This window comes from Musca vetustissima, unplaced genomic scaffold, assembly GCF_032173495.1.
Source record: "Musca vetustissima isolate MV318-11 ecotype Yass unplaced genomic scaffold, APGP_CSIRO_Mvet_v1 utg21637, whole genome shotgun sequence".
Classification (NCBI taxonomy): domain Eukaryota; kingdom Metazoa; phylum Arthropoda; class Insecta; order Diptera; family Muscidae; genus Musca; species Musca vetustissima.
The window spans coordinates 227,581-243,986 of record NW_026885325.1 but is presented as its reverse complement, the minus strand read 5'-3'; the positions used below and the strand labels follow the sequence as shown (position 1 = coordinate 243,986).

Genomic DNA, 16,406 nt, shown 5'->3' with positions numbered 1-16,406 from the left:
GATAGAGCGGTAATTCTGAAATTTGAAGTTAGGATCATTGTTAAGCTGTGAGATTGAGGTATGTGGGCAGTTTTAGAAATTAGTACTAATGTGTACTAAATGTGGTACAATATATGTTGTGGGTGAACCGATAGAGTTGGAATCCTGAAATTTGGATTTAGGATCACTGTGGGGGTGAAGGTTTGGGTTTTTGGTAATTCGTACTAAATTTTGTACAATTTAAATTGTGGGTGAAGCGATATATTTGGAATCCCGAAACTTGGATTTAGTATCACTGTTAAACGACATGTGTATTAGAACTTTTTACAGGGGTTAACCTACTTTATGAGGATTTATTTGACATATATTCAAAGAAATTGACAATTGAAACCCACTGGGTTAACGAAATCCGGTTAAATGTAAACGTACTGTTAGGGTCTAGGTAAGAAGGAGGTTTTGGAAATTCTTACTACTGTGTACTAAATTTTGTACAATTTGAATTGTTGCTGAACCGATAGAGTTGGAATCCTGAATCTTGAATTTAGGATCACTGTGAGGGTGTAGGTTTGTTTTAAGTAGGAAGTTTTGTTCCTCCTTTATTCTTTAACAATAAAATAAGCCAACTTATCATGACAATCCTGTGTGTGTTTTTTAATTTAAAAATTGAAACATTTCTTTCTTTACAGGAACATAAATATTGACATCAGTTATACGCCAAAATAGTAGGCACACCTTTATTGTCGATAAAACAGTTCACTTAACAATTTATACTCTCTGGCTACTCTATATTTCTCTTTGACGCCAACGTCACAGAATTATTATGGATACGTCGGATACGTAGAAAAGGGCAAAATTACACTTTTCGATTTTGTCGAACCTGTTCAAAATCGATTTTCGACTTTTCTATTTATAAATAATAACGCCGTCAATATGGCTGGGTTCTCAGAGAGCAATCTTGAAAACTCTCATGACGAATGTCTATGACCAACAGTGTAAAACCCCACTTAGCGATTTCTTCAAATATCAAAAGTCGATTAATCGATTAGTCGAAAGTCGATTTACATATCCCTAATCATAATTTGCCTTAAACCTCATTCGTAAGCGTGGTTTTATATTTGTCGGGATCGGGATCGGTGTTGAGAGTTTCTCTCTCTCTCAGTGGTAAATTGTGAATTGTGTTGGAAAACATTACCACAGGTAGGAACAAAAAAGTACGAAAAGGTACCTAAAATTCTACTTCAAATGATAATAAACTATAATTATGGAGAAATATTGGCCAATATTTATACCAGTTAGTTGCATAAATAACATATGATATAATTTAAGCGTAAATGTATTCACGAATAATAAAAAAATAAATTTTTGTTTTGGTACGTTTATGTCAATTCGTACCTTTTGTGAACAAAAAGTACGTCTGCTACAAAATTAAAAATAGCGCAACTCTAATTACTCTCTCAAGAGAGAGAAACTCTCAACACCGATCCCGATCCCGACAAATATAAAACCACGCTAAACAACACGGTTTCCATTTAGTCTCCATCCCACCTCATTCGTAAACTTTCGGTTATACCATTTTGAGTTCATCTTTATCGGCCATTTTGTCTTCTCATCCCATTCGTTAGCAGGTGGAACGTTTTTCAATTTTTTTTTTTCAAAACTGTTCAATCAATTGCAACGTTGACACCAAAAAGAATTTACGCCAAGTAAATGAACAAATAAACGTGGAATAAGTGCGATAATTTTGTTTTCCTTTAATAAAAAATAGAAATTTTGAATAAATTATGGCACAACCACCTCCCAAATTTACCGGCACCGGTTTAGAAGAAGTTAATATTCCGGGACAGGCATATTTACGCGAAGCGTTAACATCATGCACGGATCCCTTAAAGGCCATAGAGAGTTTTCAGGTAACTACCACTGCAACAACAACGATATTTACGATATTTCCTATGTAAACAAAATGTTTTTAATGTGAATTGAATTTTGTTTTGTGTAGCTGGAAAATGGAGTACTGCTGCCGTCATTACGACCAATGCTGCCGCTCTTGGATTTACATGGTGTAAGGCGTTTAGATTTCCATACATCGCTGATGGAGGAATTACGCGACAAATTAATAGCACACATCAATGAGCTGGGCCAGAAGGATCCACGCGAGCGCGACAAGAAACTCAAAGAGCTGTTGATGAAAAGTTTTCCCGTGGTACGGGTAAAAGCTTTACGACCCGTGGTTATGGCTATTTTGCGTAATACGCCACACATCGATGATAAATATTTACGCATATTGGTAAGGGATCGTGAATTGTATGCCGATACCGATACTGAAGTCAAGCGGCAAATATGGCGCGACAATCAATCCCTGTTCGGTGATGAGGTATCACCACTTCTGTCGCAGTACATTAGGGAAAAGGAACACATTCTCTTCGATCACACCAATTTGAATAATCTCTTCTTTCATCCATCGCCGAAGGTGCGACGTCAGGGTGAAGTCGTTCAGAAATTGGCTAACATGATTGGTCGCAGTGTAAAGCTGTACGATATGGTGTTGCAATTTTTGCGAACATTATTCTTGAGAACACGCAACGTTCATTATTGTACCCTTCGGGCGGAGTTGTTAATGGCCCTCCATGAGCTGGATGTTCAGGAGATTATATCGGTGGATCCATGCCACAAATTCACCTGGTGTCTGGATGCTTGTATACGTGAGAAAAATGTTGACATCAAGCGATCGCGAGAGCTGCAAGGATTTCTGGATAATATCAAACGAGGTCAAGAACAAGTTTTGGGTGATCTGTCGATGACACTGTGCGATCCGTATGCCATTAACTTTTTGGCAACTTCGGCCATTAAGATCCTACAACATTTGATTAACAATGAAGGACTGCCACGTGAAAATACAATATTGATACTATTGTTACGTATGTTGGCATTGGGTCTGAGTGCTTGGGTTATGATCGATTCGCAAGACTTCAAAGAACCCAAATTGGATTCACAAGTTGTAACGAAATTTTTGCCTGCGCTTATGTCGTTGATGGTGGATGATCAGTGTCGTAGTTTACATTCGAAATTGCCACCCGACGAAAGAGAGTCGGCGTTGACGACCATAGAACATTCGGGGCCAGCACCTGATGCTGTTGAAGCCTATATCCAAGAGAGTTCGGTAGCTAGCATTTTGGCAATGTATTACACGCTGAATACGGCACGTCAAAAAGATCGTGTCGGCGTTTTAAGAGTGTTGGCAATTTTATCATCGTGTAAAGATGATCGGTCCTATGAGGATCCATTTTTACATTCATTGGTACTTGATTTTTTTACTCCACCATTTTGTATTCAGTTTTTGAATAATTTTTCTTTTTATTTTTCAGATTGCTTTGCTCATACCCATGGCCGAGGAATTTACCACGGAAGATTTTTGTACAACATTGTTCGATGAATTCTTATTTGCTGGTCTAACAAGGGACAATGTTACACGGCATATGATTAAGTTATTGTGGTAAGTCGAATGGAAGAAGGAACTGACTTTATCCCTTCTCAGAAATGATTTGGAAAAAGTTTTTTGTATATTCTTGTTATTGTGAATTCGGAAATCGTAGAATTTTTGATTTGATTTATTATTTTTTTTAAGTTAATATATTAAATTCTCTCAAACTCTCTCATTCTCACATTACAGGTATGTTCATAACAAATTACCACCCGGACGATTGGCGACCTTAATGAAGGCAATGCAGCCCACTACAGGTCACAATGAAGCCGTACACAAACTCTATGAAACCTTGCAAGAACGTACAGCCCAGGAGTGTCCACCCGAACAGACAGAAGTTGATTTTGATTCACCGTTAAAAAGTGTACCCACACCGGGTCCACATTATATGCAGTAAAAGCATATATATAACAAATAATTATGGTGATAGTTATAAGTAATGCTAAGTTTATAAATGTATGATGTATTTTTCTTTTTTGGTCTTTGCAAAATAAAATGCTTGGCGTATTTTGTTTATTGTAATCTGTTGGGGAGTATATTATTTTTATTGATTTTTTATCATACAAAATCTTTTATTCTAATTCTTTAATATAAATTATATTTACAGGGCCAACAACAGCAGTAAATACTAGGAAAGATTAAAACCATCTGATAACAGTTGGATAATGAAATACAAAAAAGTTAGAAATTGACCCTTTATGCCAATCCGGTACTCACTGATGTGCTATGTGGATTATATTTTCGTCTGTGGAAAGTCAGGGCGCCGGCTGTATTCGAATGGAGCCTGATTTATACCAGGGTGTCCCTACTAGCAATTGATTTGGTTACCTAATCCATGCTATGATAAGGAGGCTATGTCATGGTTGACATTATGAAAATCAAATATGTCGATTTTCCATTAAAACCAGCAACACGAATATTCCTTCTATTTAGGATGCATCGATACTCACACTTACTAAAGCTCTAATATCGTTGTTGCAAGGGCATTCGGTCAGTATATCCAAATCCTCTGTCATCCCACATCTACACAAAAGCCGACGGGGACTGGTCCCTTTTATGCAAAAATGTCAGTAAAAACCTGTAATGAAATTGATGCAAACCGTCTACAATAAATTCGTTCGTCACCCTTCTCTTGTCAGTTTCTCTTTCAACCGGTCAAAGCTATTCCCAAATACCGTACGGTATTCCCATAACAAATTTTACGCTTACCAGCGATTTTTTTAGTTTAGTCCAGGCCACAATTGTTGCACTAAAAGACGAGAATACCTTCAATCATAATGAGCAAAACATCCGCAGAAGCACAATTCAGTAAAAAATAGCCATCTTTGGCAAGATTCATTTGTTCCACTCCGAGACGTATTTTCCATTACTTACTTAGCTGGCTTGTAACAGAACGGCTGTTTCATAAGCTGAGCATAAAAAAGATTTTCAAGCGCGTCGGTCTTGTGCATATCTCATCCAATTTGTAAGACCACGGCCTTCCCTTTCTGCGTGAACCATCTTTTGGCTCGCTTTTTTTCAGATCCATACAACAGCACGGGTAATGCCAGCGTCTTGTAGAATGTGAGTTTGGCCTTGCTTTTGAGTTGCTTACTCAGACCATAGTAGCATCTGTTGGTCAATACTATTATCCTCCGGACTTCAAAGCTGATATTATTAGTTTTGTTTATAGCGGTACCGAGGTATATAAAATCGTTCACTACCTCGAAGCTGTAGTTTTCAATTTCCAAAGTTGGTCCGAGTCTACTGGACGTCTTGTGCGTCTTGTTACGGGTCAATGTGGCGATGTCGTCGGCGTAGGCGAGTAACATATGATGTTTAGTGTACAGAATGCCATTTGTATTCACATTTGCATCTCGTATGAACAGATCACACGACAAACTGTGAATATCTGGTCCATGGTGAATTTACCAGGTCTGAAGCCGCATTGGTACCGCCAGAATTGGTGCTTAATATGCGAAATTAACTTCCAGTGTGATATGCCTTCGAAATATATGCTCTGCTATCTACCTGCGAAGTTAGAGCTTCTCCGATAAGAAAATGACACGGCGTCAATGCTTCGAGGCAATCTGGATCGTTTGAAAGCGATGTGAGTGGATGCGAATTTAAAATAGATTCGATCTTTACTATGATTGTCTCTAATTCTTCATGAGTAATGTTTCCGTTGACACACTACGGACCTAGAGACGTTTTGCGGACTTCACTGCAGCTCCGAAATGCGGAGCTCTTGGAAGCTGATAGAAGTAGCTCTTGCGCCTTGTCCGAATATATGGTTTCACATAATTCCTCTACACTATTATTTGGTCCAACAAAGTTTGTAGTGTTATCGCAATATATGTTTTGGTAGTGACCTCGGCGAGCTATAAATCGTTTAAGAGCGCCAATGAATGATTAAGTTGATAGGTATGATAAGAGCTCTAAATTAACTGCCTTTGTTGCAAAGCAGCAGAATACAGCTACATAAGGCTTTGTTGGTCGTTTGCCCCTCAGCTTATAATATATCCAAAATGGTCCACAATAATCGACTCCAGAGTCGAGCATGAACTACCCTTTTTACTGACAGATTTCGCATTATTTGTTTATATAGTTGTGTTCTCGCCTTAGTACATTTTATACATTTTATACATTTTTGAGTAGTAGATCTCGCTCTTATTTCTTGCCTTTTATTGGAAAGAATCGATGTCTTAATGGGTTTAAAAGAGCTTGAGCTCCACAATGTTTGTTCTCTTCGTGAAGTATCTTAAATAACAATTTCACCAGAGGATCATTATATAGCAATATCATTGGGTGTTTTGAATCTAGTTATGTTTATTAATTTGCTTCTCAGCTTTGAATTCTTTGATATCAGCTGCAAATTTCGACGATTATATAACTTGAACTATTAAACGAAGAGAGTCATCTAATTCTTTTGGAGAAACTGCTATATTTTGAGGACAGTGTGTCTTTTGTATCCGTGCATTGCTTGTGAATCTAAGCACGTGCGCCAAAATTCTTTGCAACTTTCTGAAGGAATTTTCATTTTGAGAAGAGAATTTGATCGTCCACAATTCTTCTTTTCCATGAAGAAAAACTGGACCATTAAACCATAATCGCCATTTAGAAGGACCAGCAGGAGAAAGTCCTCGGGATAAAATGCCGGCAGGATTTTCTTTTCATGTTACGTGGTTCCATTGTTCTGGCAATGTTAATGTTTGGATAGTTGATACACTATTAGTCACAAAAGTTTGACCTTGATTTTATCCAGGCGAGTACTATTTCGGAATCAGTCCATCAGACGTACAACTTCGCACTCATCTTTTGCAATTAAAAGAATGTAAACAGTAGCGCCAAAAGCTCTTTCCGATGCATCGGCAAACACTTGCAACTGAAGTTTTGTCGGAATCCGCCCAAAGAATACATGTCGGGGTATTTTAAAATTGTTGAGTCCTTCCAATTCTCTTTGAAATGGTTTCCAAGTAACACAGTTTTCAGGTAATGGATCGCTCCAATCTAATGTATGTTACCACAGCTGCTGAATAAATATCTTTGCTTTCACAACAATCGGTGCAAGTAGGCCAAGAGGATCAAACGGTTTTGCAAGTTCAGACGTAACTAAACGTTTTGATATTATTTGATTATGATCAATATTTGTTTTCACACAAAATTGATCAGCTTGCGGCATCCAATATAATCCCAATGTCTTTATTGTTTGGGTTATACTTTCGTTGAGGTCCAGGTTTTGAATTATTTACAATTTCTCACTTTACTTAAAAAAATTTAATTATCGGAAAAAATACGATTACAGGATTATTTTATTGGTCTGAATATTATTCTTTTTAATACTATTAAAAATTTCTCGAAAAATTACAAAAAAATGGATCTGGATTTTATTTTTTCATTTAAATACTCCACAACTATATGTTGACATATTTTTTAAGCTGCATTCCTAATTGTAATATCAATCTTAACAAAACAAAAAAAATATATATTCACGATGACCACTTATCAAACTAAAGTCTTTCTTGTCTTAAGTCGTAATAGGGGGTGGGGCTTAGTTTGGTTTTTTTCAGAAAACAAACTGATAAATGTTTTTTTTTATAAATTTCAATTTCATTAATGATCACCTGGGGGTCATTAAATTTTCTTTTTAAGCTTAAATTTAAATACAATTTAAATACAATTGAAAATAATTTAATATAGTTGAAAAACAAAAAAGGAATTAGAAATTAAATATCTATATATGGAGAGGAGAGAAACTATGGGAGTTTGGTGTTCGGAAAGTTAGAGGAGGAAGATGACAGATTTATGAAAAATATATGTATATAAATTTAAAATTACAACATAATTTAATTACTAAACACACATAGACAGACAAAAGCTTAGCTTCTAAAAACAGAACAGAAAAAAATTACAAAAAAAGAAATTGGTTGGAAATGAATTTGAATTTAAAAATATCATGATGACTTACAACTGCTGAGCAGAAATGAGTTTTGGCAATGATTGATTTTTGCATTTTTGCAGCCACCAGCCAGCCTCCTCACTTAAACAATATCCATATGTTGTTCCTGCGGTTCAGGACTGCATTTGTTGTTAACATCTTCGTTTGGAATTTTTGTGACCGAGGCGGAGGTTGGGAGTTTAATAGATTCTTCATTTGTTGTATGATTTGATGATACCGAAAAGATAGATTGTGATGGTGGTGGTAATTTTGGAGCCTGTATAGATTGTTTATGTGTTGGGGATGATGATGATGCCGTTAATAATATTTCTGTTTCATTGTTGTTGGATGGGCTGTTGCTGTTGGATTCTGCTACTTCTTCCTCTTCTCGTTTTAATGTTTTTATATCATGATATAATTCATTGTATTCCATATATATACGTTGCCATCGTGGAAGAAGTTTTATCTGTTCCAGAGTACTTTCCAATATTGAGTGTTTTGGTATGTCCTATGGAGAAAAAAGAATAGTATATAGAATATGAAATTAATTTGTTAATTTTTACAAAGATGTTTTTCTAGATACAAATAATTAAATCACGACGACAGCCATCTGCACACCCGGCCCAACCAGCCGAACGCCTTTCTTACAAGGTGATGAAATGCTTTGAGAGAAAAATTAATTAAATGAAAGGTACGTAAAAGTTGGAATTGGCATGCCGTAATAACCAATTCAACAAAAGGTCTTGACATTAACACTCACATTCAAACTAATCCATGGGTGAAAAAACAATTCCCACCTTCTTAATAGAAATTATTTAATTACTCTTTCGACTGGTGCTGACGTGGCTAGGTTAGGATTGGGGATGTGCAGTCACTAATGTGGCTGCAGCACTCTTAGACCGTCAGGTCCATTGTGATCATCCACGAAAAGAAAAAGATAAGAGAAATGTATGTAGAGAAGCTTACAAGGAAGTGTGGGAAGGTAAGTATGATATAGTATCGATGGATATAGAGATCGGACAGAAGATATATTACGTGCCAAGGTTGCACTTTCCCAACCACTTTAGGTTTCTAATGATGCTGTAGATTAGAACCGGTTCCGTTGTTGAGAAGAAACTAAGACTCGGTGGAAAGTGAGCACCCACTAGTCTGTGCCGTCTGTAGGCCAGTACTGGGCAGCGACACAGGAGATGCTCAATTGTCTCCTTCTCCTCCTCGCCAATGCAGAGTCTACAGTAATCAGTAGCTCCATGGTCCAATTAACTGGTAAAGTCCTGATATTGCAATGACCAGTAATGATTCCTGCCACTACTGTTATTTCAGCTTTGCTCAGTGTGTGGTCCTTTTGATAGACAGAGTCGGCCAAATAGATCTTAATACATTGCACCTAGGTTATTTGTGCCATAGGCTCTTTCGTCGAAGAACGCCTCAAAGTTCGGATAAAGATGACATATGGGTGGTTTGAGCCATAAATTGCTAGATCTGCAGATAGAGATCCTCGTCTAGCTAATTCGCCTGCTCTTTCATTACCCATGATGTCACGATGTCCTGGTACCCAAACAACCGATAGCTGTAAGTACTTCCAAAACTGTTCCACACTCAAGGACAACATCAGATTTGATATTACAGGATTTAATGACTTTAAAACGATCTTCGGTTTAACGATCTCTGCATCCAGACTTTTTATCAATTCTGCTGACTTCCAAATCGCCAAGATTTCAACTTGGAAAACACTACAGAAGCTATCCAGCTTGCAGGTAAGCGCAAAGCCTAGCCTTTCACCATAAACGCCAGCCCGTCTACCTTCTTCCATCATGGATCTGTTTGTATAGAAAGCCAAACCGTTCAGAGGAGGGTTACTCTGGTTCCAGTCGTCTCTACTAGCAATAACGACATCTACATCGTCAACTTTTAGGACTGGTTATATATAGTCGCTTAATTTAAGATACAACCATGCCCAAAGGTAAGGCTCTTTGCATAAGCTCCAAGATTGTTGACGGAAATTTTCCGGAAATCAGTATCATCACATCTTCCGCATAAGCTACGACTTTGATACCTTTTCCGTCCAGTTCCATCAGTATGTTGTTTAGTTCCAATAGCATATATATCCAACAAATAAGGGTTTCAGCAGTGCCAACTTTTTTAAGTGAGTGGTTTACGGACTCAAGTTTAACTTTGTTAAAGCCTCCCTCTCAATATAACCACATCGTTCAATACAGATTCTACAGACTTGCCCTTTATGTATGCGTGTTGTGAATTGCTAAGAGAGGTGGTCTCTATACGACTCCTAATCTCCAGGTCAATCAGTCTTTCGAGAGTCTTGAGGAGAAAGAATGATAGGCTAATGGGTTTATAGTCCATTGGTGCAGAGTGACTTGGTTTACCCGCTTTAGGATGTAAGTAACCTTTACCTCGGAACACACGAGAGAGTCAAACACGCCGTATAGATCTTCTCAAGGCACAGATATATACTTGACTAACTGACGTGGCTAACTAGACACTCTAACAGTCCGTTTTTTAGGTATACTACAAAAATCCCACCACGTCTTACTATTCGTTACACCAATACCCTTTTAAATCTCCAATGTAGTTAAGGCATTCCGTCAGTATATTCTTGCACATAAACCCGTTGGGGATATGCACTTTTGATGCAAAAATGTATTCAGTAGAAAACAAATACTTAAACTGTTGCTCAGCGAATAACCGATAAAAGTTTAGAAAAAATGTATTCTTTCAGACATAGTTATTCCCAAATACCTATCAGTACTTTTGCAACACATTAACCCTAACCAACTAAGCAGAAGAGAGGACTACTTTGTATCCTTAGTGACACACACTGAGATCCTTGCAAACAACCCAAAATAATGCACTCCAAATTGCAACCGGCTGTGTCCAGATGACGAGCGTCTATCACCTCCATGAGGATACCAGGATGCTGTCAGTCAAGCAACATAAGGTGTTGTTGACTATACAGTTCCTGCTGGCATGCTATCTGCCGCCAGGACTTCAGGCGTTATCGTGATGAGACGGATAACAGATTGTCGATAGCGAACGCGATGAAATCCGTGCATCAACCGGCGGTCTCCGAAGCCATAAATGGATACAGATGCAATAAAGTCTTACAACAACATCCTCCTGCAATTTCGGTCCGAATATAGCAATGTTATCAACTCGTATCGAGAGCGCATTGTCCCCGGAACCTTAAACATGTGCCCCTTCTGCCAGCAAAGCCCTCACGACACACACCATCTTTTCAATTGTCCGTCCGAGCCTACAAGTCTATTGCCTATAGATTTATGGCTAAAGCCAATAGAGATGGCACAATTTCTCCGGATAACCTTTTCAAATCCGATTTCCCAATAATTAATTAAAACATTGTCCTTCCTCCGTTTTTCTATCAATATTTTCATCAACAACCAACCTATTACAACAACAAAAACTTTGTATCAAGCAACCTTTTGGGAGCATTAGCACCCTCTCGACCTATTTGTACTCAGCACGATTTTACGATAATACCCTTCAATCATCGACCTAAAAAATATTTTTTTAAATACTTTGTTTTTTTATGACTTACCAATATTTTTGCTTCCTCGCCGGGAGCAGTTGGTCGCCCACTACCCAATAGATCATTCAATAAATCGCGTAATTTTTTCTCATTACCCAGTGTCGATACATAGAATACCAACATGCTATACCAAAATTTCAATTCTTCCGGCGATTTAATCATTTCACAAAGTTTTATTTGATTTTCGGCAAATTGTATCTTTGCAATCGATTGCCAATCATTGGCATTGCTGGAAAAAAAGAAGAAGAAAATAGACACAAACAAATAAATAACAATTCTCCTTAAAATGTTTTTTTTTTTTTTGCAAATAAAATTCCCTTATACTTACAGTTCAATACCAGCACTTGTGGTGGCAAAGAAATTTGTCGATGATTGTACCGACATCAGTGGAAAATCCTGATAATCTTTTGGAAATTCTTTTGGTATAGAATTTTTAATACCATGACGGGTAATGGGATCTTTTGCACTAACAACCAACCATGCTTGCATTTGTGGTGAAAATGAATATGAATTGCCATCGGAGAATACAATCAATGGTACACCATTTTCGGTAATGGTATATTGATAGATCGCACCATGTTTACCGAAAATATCCGAACATGTTGTTGACAAAACGCATGTACATTTTTCAATGTTCCATATTCGCAATAGACCACATTCGGTTACGACACCAACTAAAGTACCCTTGGGCGACTAGGATAAAGAAAAACAAAATGAAGATAGAAGATAGATAGATATAATTAAAGAAAAAGGGAAATATGTAAAAGTAAAACAGAAAATATAATAAAAAATTAGCAAGCTGTATAAAGTATACTCAGTAACTTACAAAGGCACATTGTATTGCGGATGTGCTCAAACTAATGACTGGCATTAAGGGATTACCGTTCATTAAATCCATCAAACGTAATGAACCATCTAAACTGCACAGCATAACGCATTTTAGACAAAAATTGAAATTAATAATGGGTGAGCCTGCAAAAATATACCATATACCTTATTAGTAACATTAAGCATTTCTCAATAAATATTTGCTACTTACCCACAAAGGTTTCCCAAAGTTTACCACTAACTAAACGTATGGCAGTTACCCGGGCCAATGGACCAGTTGCTGTCTGTACCGCCCCATTGGCCACATGTACACGATAATCCATTGCAGTCTTCTGAAATTCACATTTTGTTGAGGCGTTTATTGTTATCTTGGGACCTGCCGTTGAGGCCATATAAACTTTCGATGTATCTTTTGTCGGCACAATGTGTTGAGGTGTTCGCTTAAAGTGAGGAAACTCCTTAAAGGAATCCTGTTTTACAGTGAAGGGTTCGGGTGGTTGTTTTTGATTGCTTTTTACTAAGCGGGGATCTAAACGGCTGTAAGAAATAATAAAACACAACAAATCAATATTGAATTTGAATTATTTGGGAAAACCAGATCCTACCCAGAATCCTCACTGGCTGCAGAAGACGACTTTGCCGTTTGTGGTATATTTTCTTTGCTAACATCATTTGAAATAATATTTACGCCTGTTATCGTCGTTGTCGTTGTTGCGGTGCTCTTGGTTTCAGTGGTTTGTACTGCGGGCATTGAGAAAGCGGTAGTTTGATTGCCACCTAGCACAGATGTCGATTGAAAACTATGCGTTGCGTCCGATGCACCCGTTACGGTATCAGTATTTAATGGTATAAACATTGGTGTTATACGCCTTTTACCATCCTTGGTCCGAGTCTCCATTTGTTTACTTATCGCCTTAACGGGCGTTGTTTGTGGCACAACTGAAACGGAGCCCGCGGAATTTGTGGAGTTTTGTGAAAATACACTTCTACCATCTGACGGAGTACCGAAGCCATTCGAGGACGGCAGTGTTCCTGTAGATTCTATATAATTATTATTAATATTATTATGATTAGTTGTTAGTTGCATTGTTGGCAGTGTTGGAGGTTTAGGCTTATTTTGACTATATAAAATTAATTCGGGATTTTCGATAAGCATGTCATTGGATGTGGTGGAACCGTTGGTTAGATTTGCAGCAGTTTTCCCGTAAATACGTTGATACAGCGCATTTCTATCCTCTTCGGAAAGGGGGGTGCCAAGCTCGTTTTCGGAAAATTGAAGACAAGCCACAGTGCCATCACCACTACATGCCATTAGGATGTACTTTTCCGGACCCCAAGAAAGATCCAATATACTGTCGTTAAATAGTTCATGTATCACAACCAGCGGCCGTTGTAATGCTGTCATCCACACGGATAATGAACGATCACGTGAACCCACAGCCAGACAACAATACTGTTGGGGTTTCTGTGACTTGGGGGCTTGTCGCTTCAAAATTGCCGTATGAAAGCGTACGCATGTGACGGCCTTGCGATGCCCCACAAAATCTTTGTCACACTTCCAACCTTCACGTTCGATAATTTGTGCCGTTGGACCACCACTATTTATGGCATGTGCCGATACTAAATACTGGCCATCGGGTGACCATGATAAGCGTAATATATGCGTTGTACCACCACATTCCTGAAAGGGTTCTGTAATGGTATTACTACATGACCAGTCACACGTTTTCCATATTTTCACACTACGATCATCGCTTTGTGAAGCGAGAAATTTGCAGACGGGATCCCAGGAAACACCCTTGACCAGGCCGGTGTGTCCTCTAAGGGTGGTAATGATGACGGGGAAATTTTGTGCGTCCCATACAATAATTGTATTATCGACACTACAGCTGGCCAGCCAACGATCCTGAGGTGACCAGGCGAGGTCAAGAACGTCCCCGGCATGTCCACGCAACGTGAACATACATTTCCACGATTCGGGATTTTTTTGTATGCCACCGGTGCCGAAAACGCCACTCGGGCCCTAAACGTAGAAAGAAAGAAGAATCGATTTTTAAAAAAAGTTATTAAAAAAATAAATAAAAACAATTTGGATTGTGTATATTTTTTTAAATGTTAGCTTTAACATTAAAAATAAGAATTTTCTAAAATTTTCCAAAAAGGAATTTTGAAAGTCTGAAACAGAAATATTTTTTGTCCTAGTGAATTACATATAAAATGCACTAGAAATTACAGTAAACCGAAAACCCATATATCCAACCCATTTCCGCAAGACAAAATTATATCTTGCCCTTATGCATGCAGTAAACATTTCAAACGACCCGCGACCCTAACATATGCTTATACTCTCACTTCGTGACCATTGCCTGCCTACCTTCAATTGTTTCCATATCATCACCAATTTATCATCGGAACATGATGCCAACATTAGACCATTTTGCGACCAGCGCACACAATTGACACAGGCCAGATGATTGTCCATTTGGCATAGCATTTTCGGCACCGATTCATCCAATTCGGCTTTTTCGGATAGGACCGGTAATAGATTCCATATTACGACCCGGCCGGAATCCACACCTTGGCCACCGGTGGCAAATTTAAGACACTCCTGATGTACATCAATGGAAAATATTGGTTTTTCTGCACAGTAGAAAGAATTCCCCAGAATACCAAGACAACAAATTGGTGGATTTTGCAAAAGTGTCAAACACCGCAGCACCAACAACAATTCCAACAAATCGCCGCCGCCGTATAGTGAGTGCCGCACATTGTTTGTAAAGCAAACCAAAAAAAAAGAGGATGAAATATTAGCAAAGTGAATAGTTTCCTCTTCGTATTTCCATTCAACATACCGTCATGATGTACCCAACTTGGTTTTAATAGTTTCATTAAACCTTTTTTCCACTAATTTCAAATGTTTATTGATATTTTTTCTTTAATATTTTAAAATTGTTGCAAAAAATAAAAAGAATTGTTGATCTCTCTCTCGCTCTCACAGTACGTTAGAGTTGTTTAGTTCACGAACGAGCTTGTTCAATTGAACGAACAAACAATTCCCTGAAAAGAGCTTATGAACTAGGACATTAGTGTTCATTTTAGTTTCAGTTTATCTAGACCCGGTCCACACTAGAATTATTTCATCGAATACATTAGGGGGTTCATATAGTACGTTTACATACATAAAAGCGCGTTTAGACTGCAGCTTTTATCGTAATAAAGTGCTTTAATTTAATATCTAAATCTAATAGTACCTTTACATTTAACCGGATTTCGTTAACCCAGTAGGTTTCAATTGTCAATTTCCTCGCATATATGTCAAATAAATCCTCATAAAGTAGGTTAACCTGGTAAAAAGCTCTAATGTATATGCCGTTTAACTCAATTTGCTTCTTTTCACTCATGGTACAATTATAAAAGGTAACAGCAAATCCCAGCTGATTTGATTCCAATGTAATACTAGTGTCAATATGAATTTGACAAATTATGTTTTTAAAAATCACCCAACAGGAAAATTGGGAACGCATACAATTTGAAATTGTTCTTTATTAAACGTGCTCCCGTATTCAATTTACTCAATCTGCCTGCTGGAAAAGTTTGAGGAAGCAAATCTTTCTTCAAGGAATAGCTCGCTACTCCCAGCATTTTCATATGTGTTACACATATGTATATATGGCAATGGCTCAATTATAGAAAAGATGTGGAAGCGATAGAAATATAAATTTGATAGATTTTCATTCATGTTTTTCAATTTTTATTTTGAGGATTCGAAAATATTTCATTTTCAAAATAAAAATAATTTGATGATAATTTGTTTGTTTGTTTACATTTTTCTGTCAAATGAGTTGACACTAGTATAACTTACAACAACAAATTTCCTTGTGGTTGTTGTATCGTTTTTTGTACAACAACACTTGCTGTTACCTTCTATTATTATACCATGCTTTTCACTATGCAAAATTAAATCCAATCAGTACAGTAGATATCGGATATAAGCACATTTCATGTAAGAAAAAAATCGCATATATATATGTATATTAATAATTTTTGAGGATTTATATGACATAGCGGGGAAACCTGAAACTCTTACGTATTGATACATAAAATGCTAAACAGCTAAATTATAAATTTAAATGTGGGGG

General features: G+C 37.5%; 4 protein-coding genes across 4 annotated transcripts in view; 3 read left to right on the top strand and 1 right to left on the bottom strand.

The window, feature by feature from the left end:
- Positions 1–16,406, top strand: part of LOC133332524 (26S proteasome regulatory subunit 8) — a 272,100-nt gene that overhangs the window by 122,158 nt on the left and 133,536 nt on the right. The gene's annotated exons all lie outside the window — the stretch shown is intronic.
- Positions 1–16,406, top strand: part of LOC133332525 (farnesol dehydrogenase-like) — a 428,435-nt gene that overhangs the window by 365,523 nt on the left and 46,506 nt on the right. The gene's annotated exons all lie outside the window — the stretch shown is intronic.
- Positions 1,761–3,856, top strand: LOC133332527 (negative elongation factor B). The gene is made up of 4 exons (XM_061540931.1): positions 1,761–1,886; positions 1,976–3,274; positions 3,342–3,469; positions 3,647–3,856. Exons 1-4 carry the CDS (start codon positions 1,761–1,763, stop codon positions 3,852–3,854), a joined length of 1,761 nt encoding a protein of 586 aa, XP_061396915.1. The 3' UTR covers positions 3,855–3,856.
- On the bottom strand, positions 7,978–15,161 carry LOC133332507 (protein HIRA homolog). The gene is made up of 8 exons (XM_061540908.1): positions 15,120–15,161; positions 14,642–14,907; positions 12,873–14,290; positions 12,479–12,804; positions 12,266–12,411; positions 11,768–12,132; positions 11,449–11,689; positions 7,978–8,382 (listed from the first exon to the last, which is right to left on the bottom strand). The coding sequence occupies exons 1-8, from the start codon at positions 15,154–15,156 to the stop codon at positions 7,978–7,980; spliced, it is 3,204 nt and encodes a 1,067-aa protein (XP_061396892.1). The 5' UTR covers positions 15,157–15,161.

Excerpts from the sequence above, each read along its gene's own strand:
- LOC133332507 (XM_061540908.1), bottom strand. The coding sequence starts at position 15,156 with ATGAAACTATTAAAACCAAGTTGGGTACATCATGACG. Across the intron at positions 14,908-15,119 it reads AAGTTGGGTACATCATGACG|AAAAACCAATATTTTCCATT; the intron begins GTATGTTGAATG and ends TCTACTGTGCAG. Across the intron at positions 14,291-14,641 it reads TGATATGGAAACAATTGAAG|GGCCCGAGTGGCGTTTTCGG; the intron begins GTAGGCAGGCAA and ends TTCTACGTTTAG.
- LOC133332527 (XM_061540931.1), top strand. The coding sequence starts at position 1,761 with ATGGCACAACCACCTCCCAAATTTACCGGCACCGGTTTAGAAGAAGTT. Across the intron at positions 1,887-1,975 it reads AGGCCATAGAGAGTTTTCAG|CTGGAAAATGGAGTACTGCT; the intron begins GTAACTACCACT and ends TGTTTTGTGTAG. Across the intron at positions 3,275-3,341 it reads ATCCATTTTTACATTCATTG|ATTGCTTTGCTCATACCCAT; the intron begins GTACTTGATTTT and ends TTTATTTTTCAG.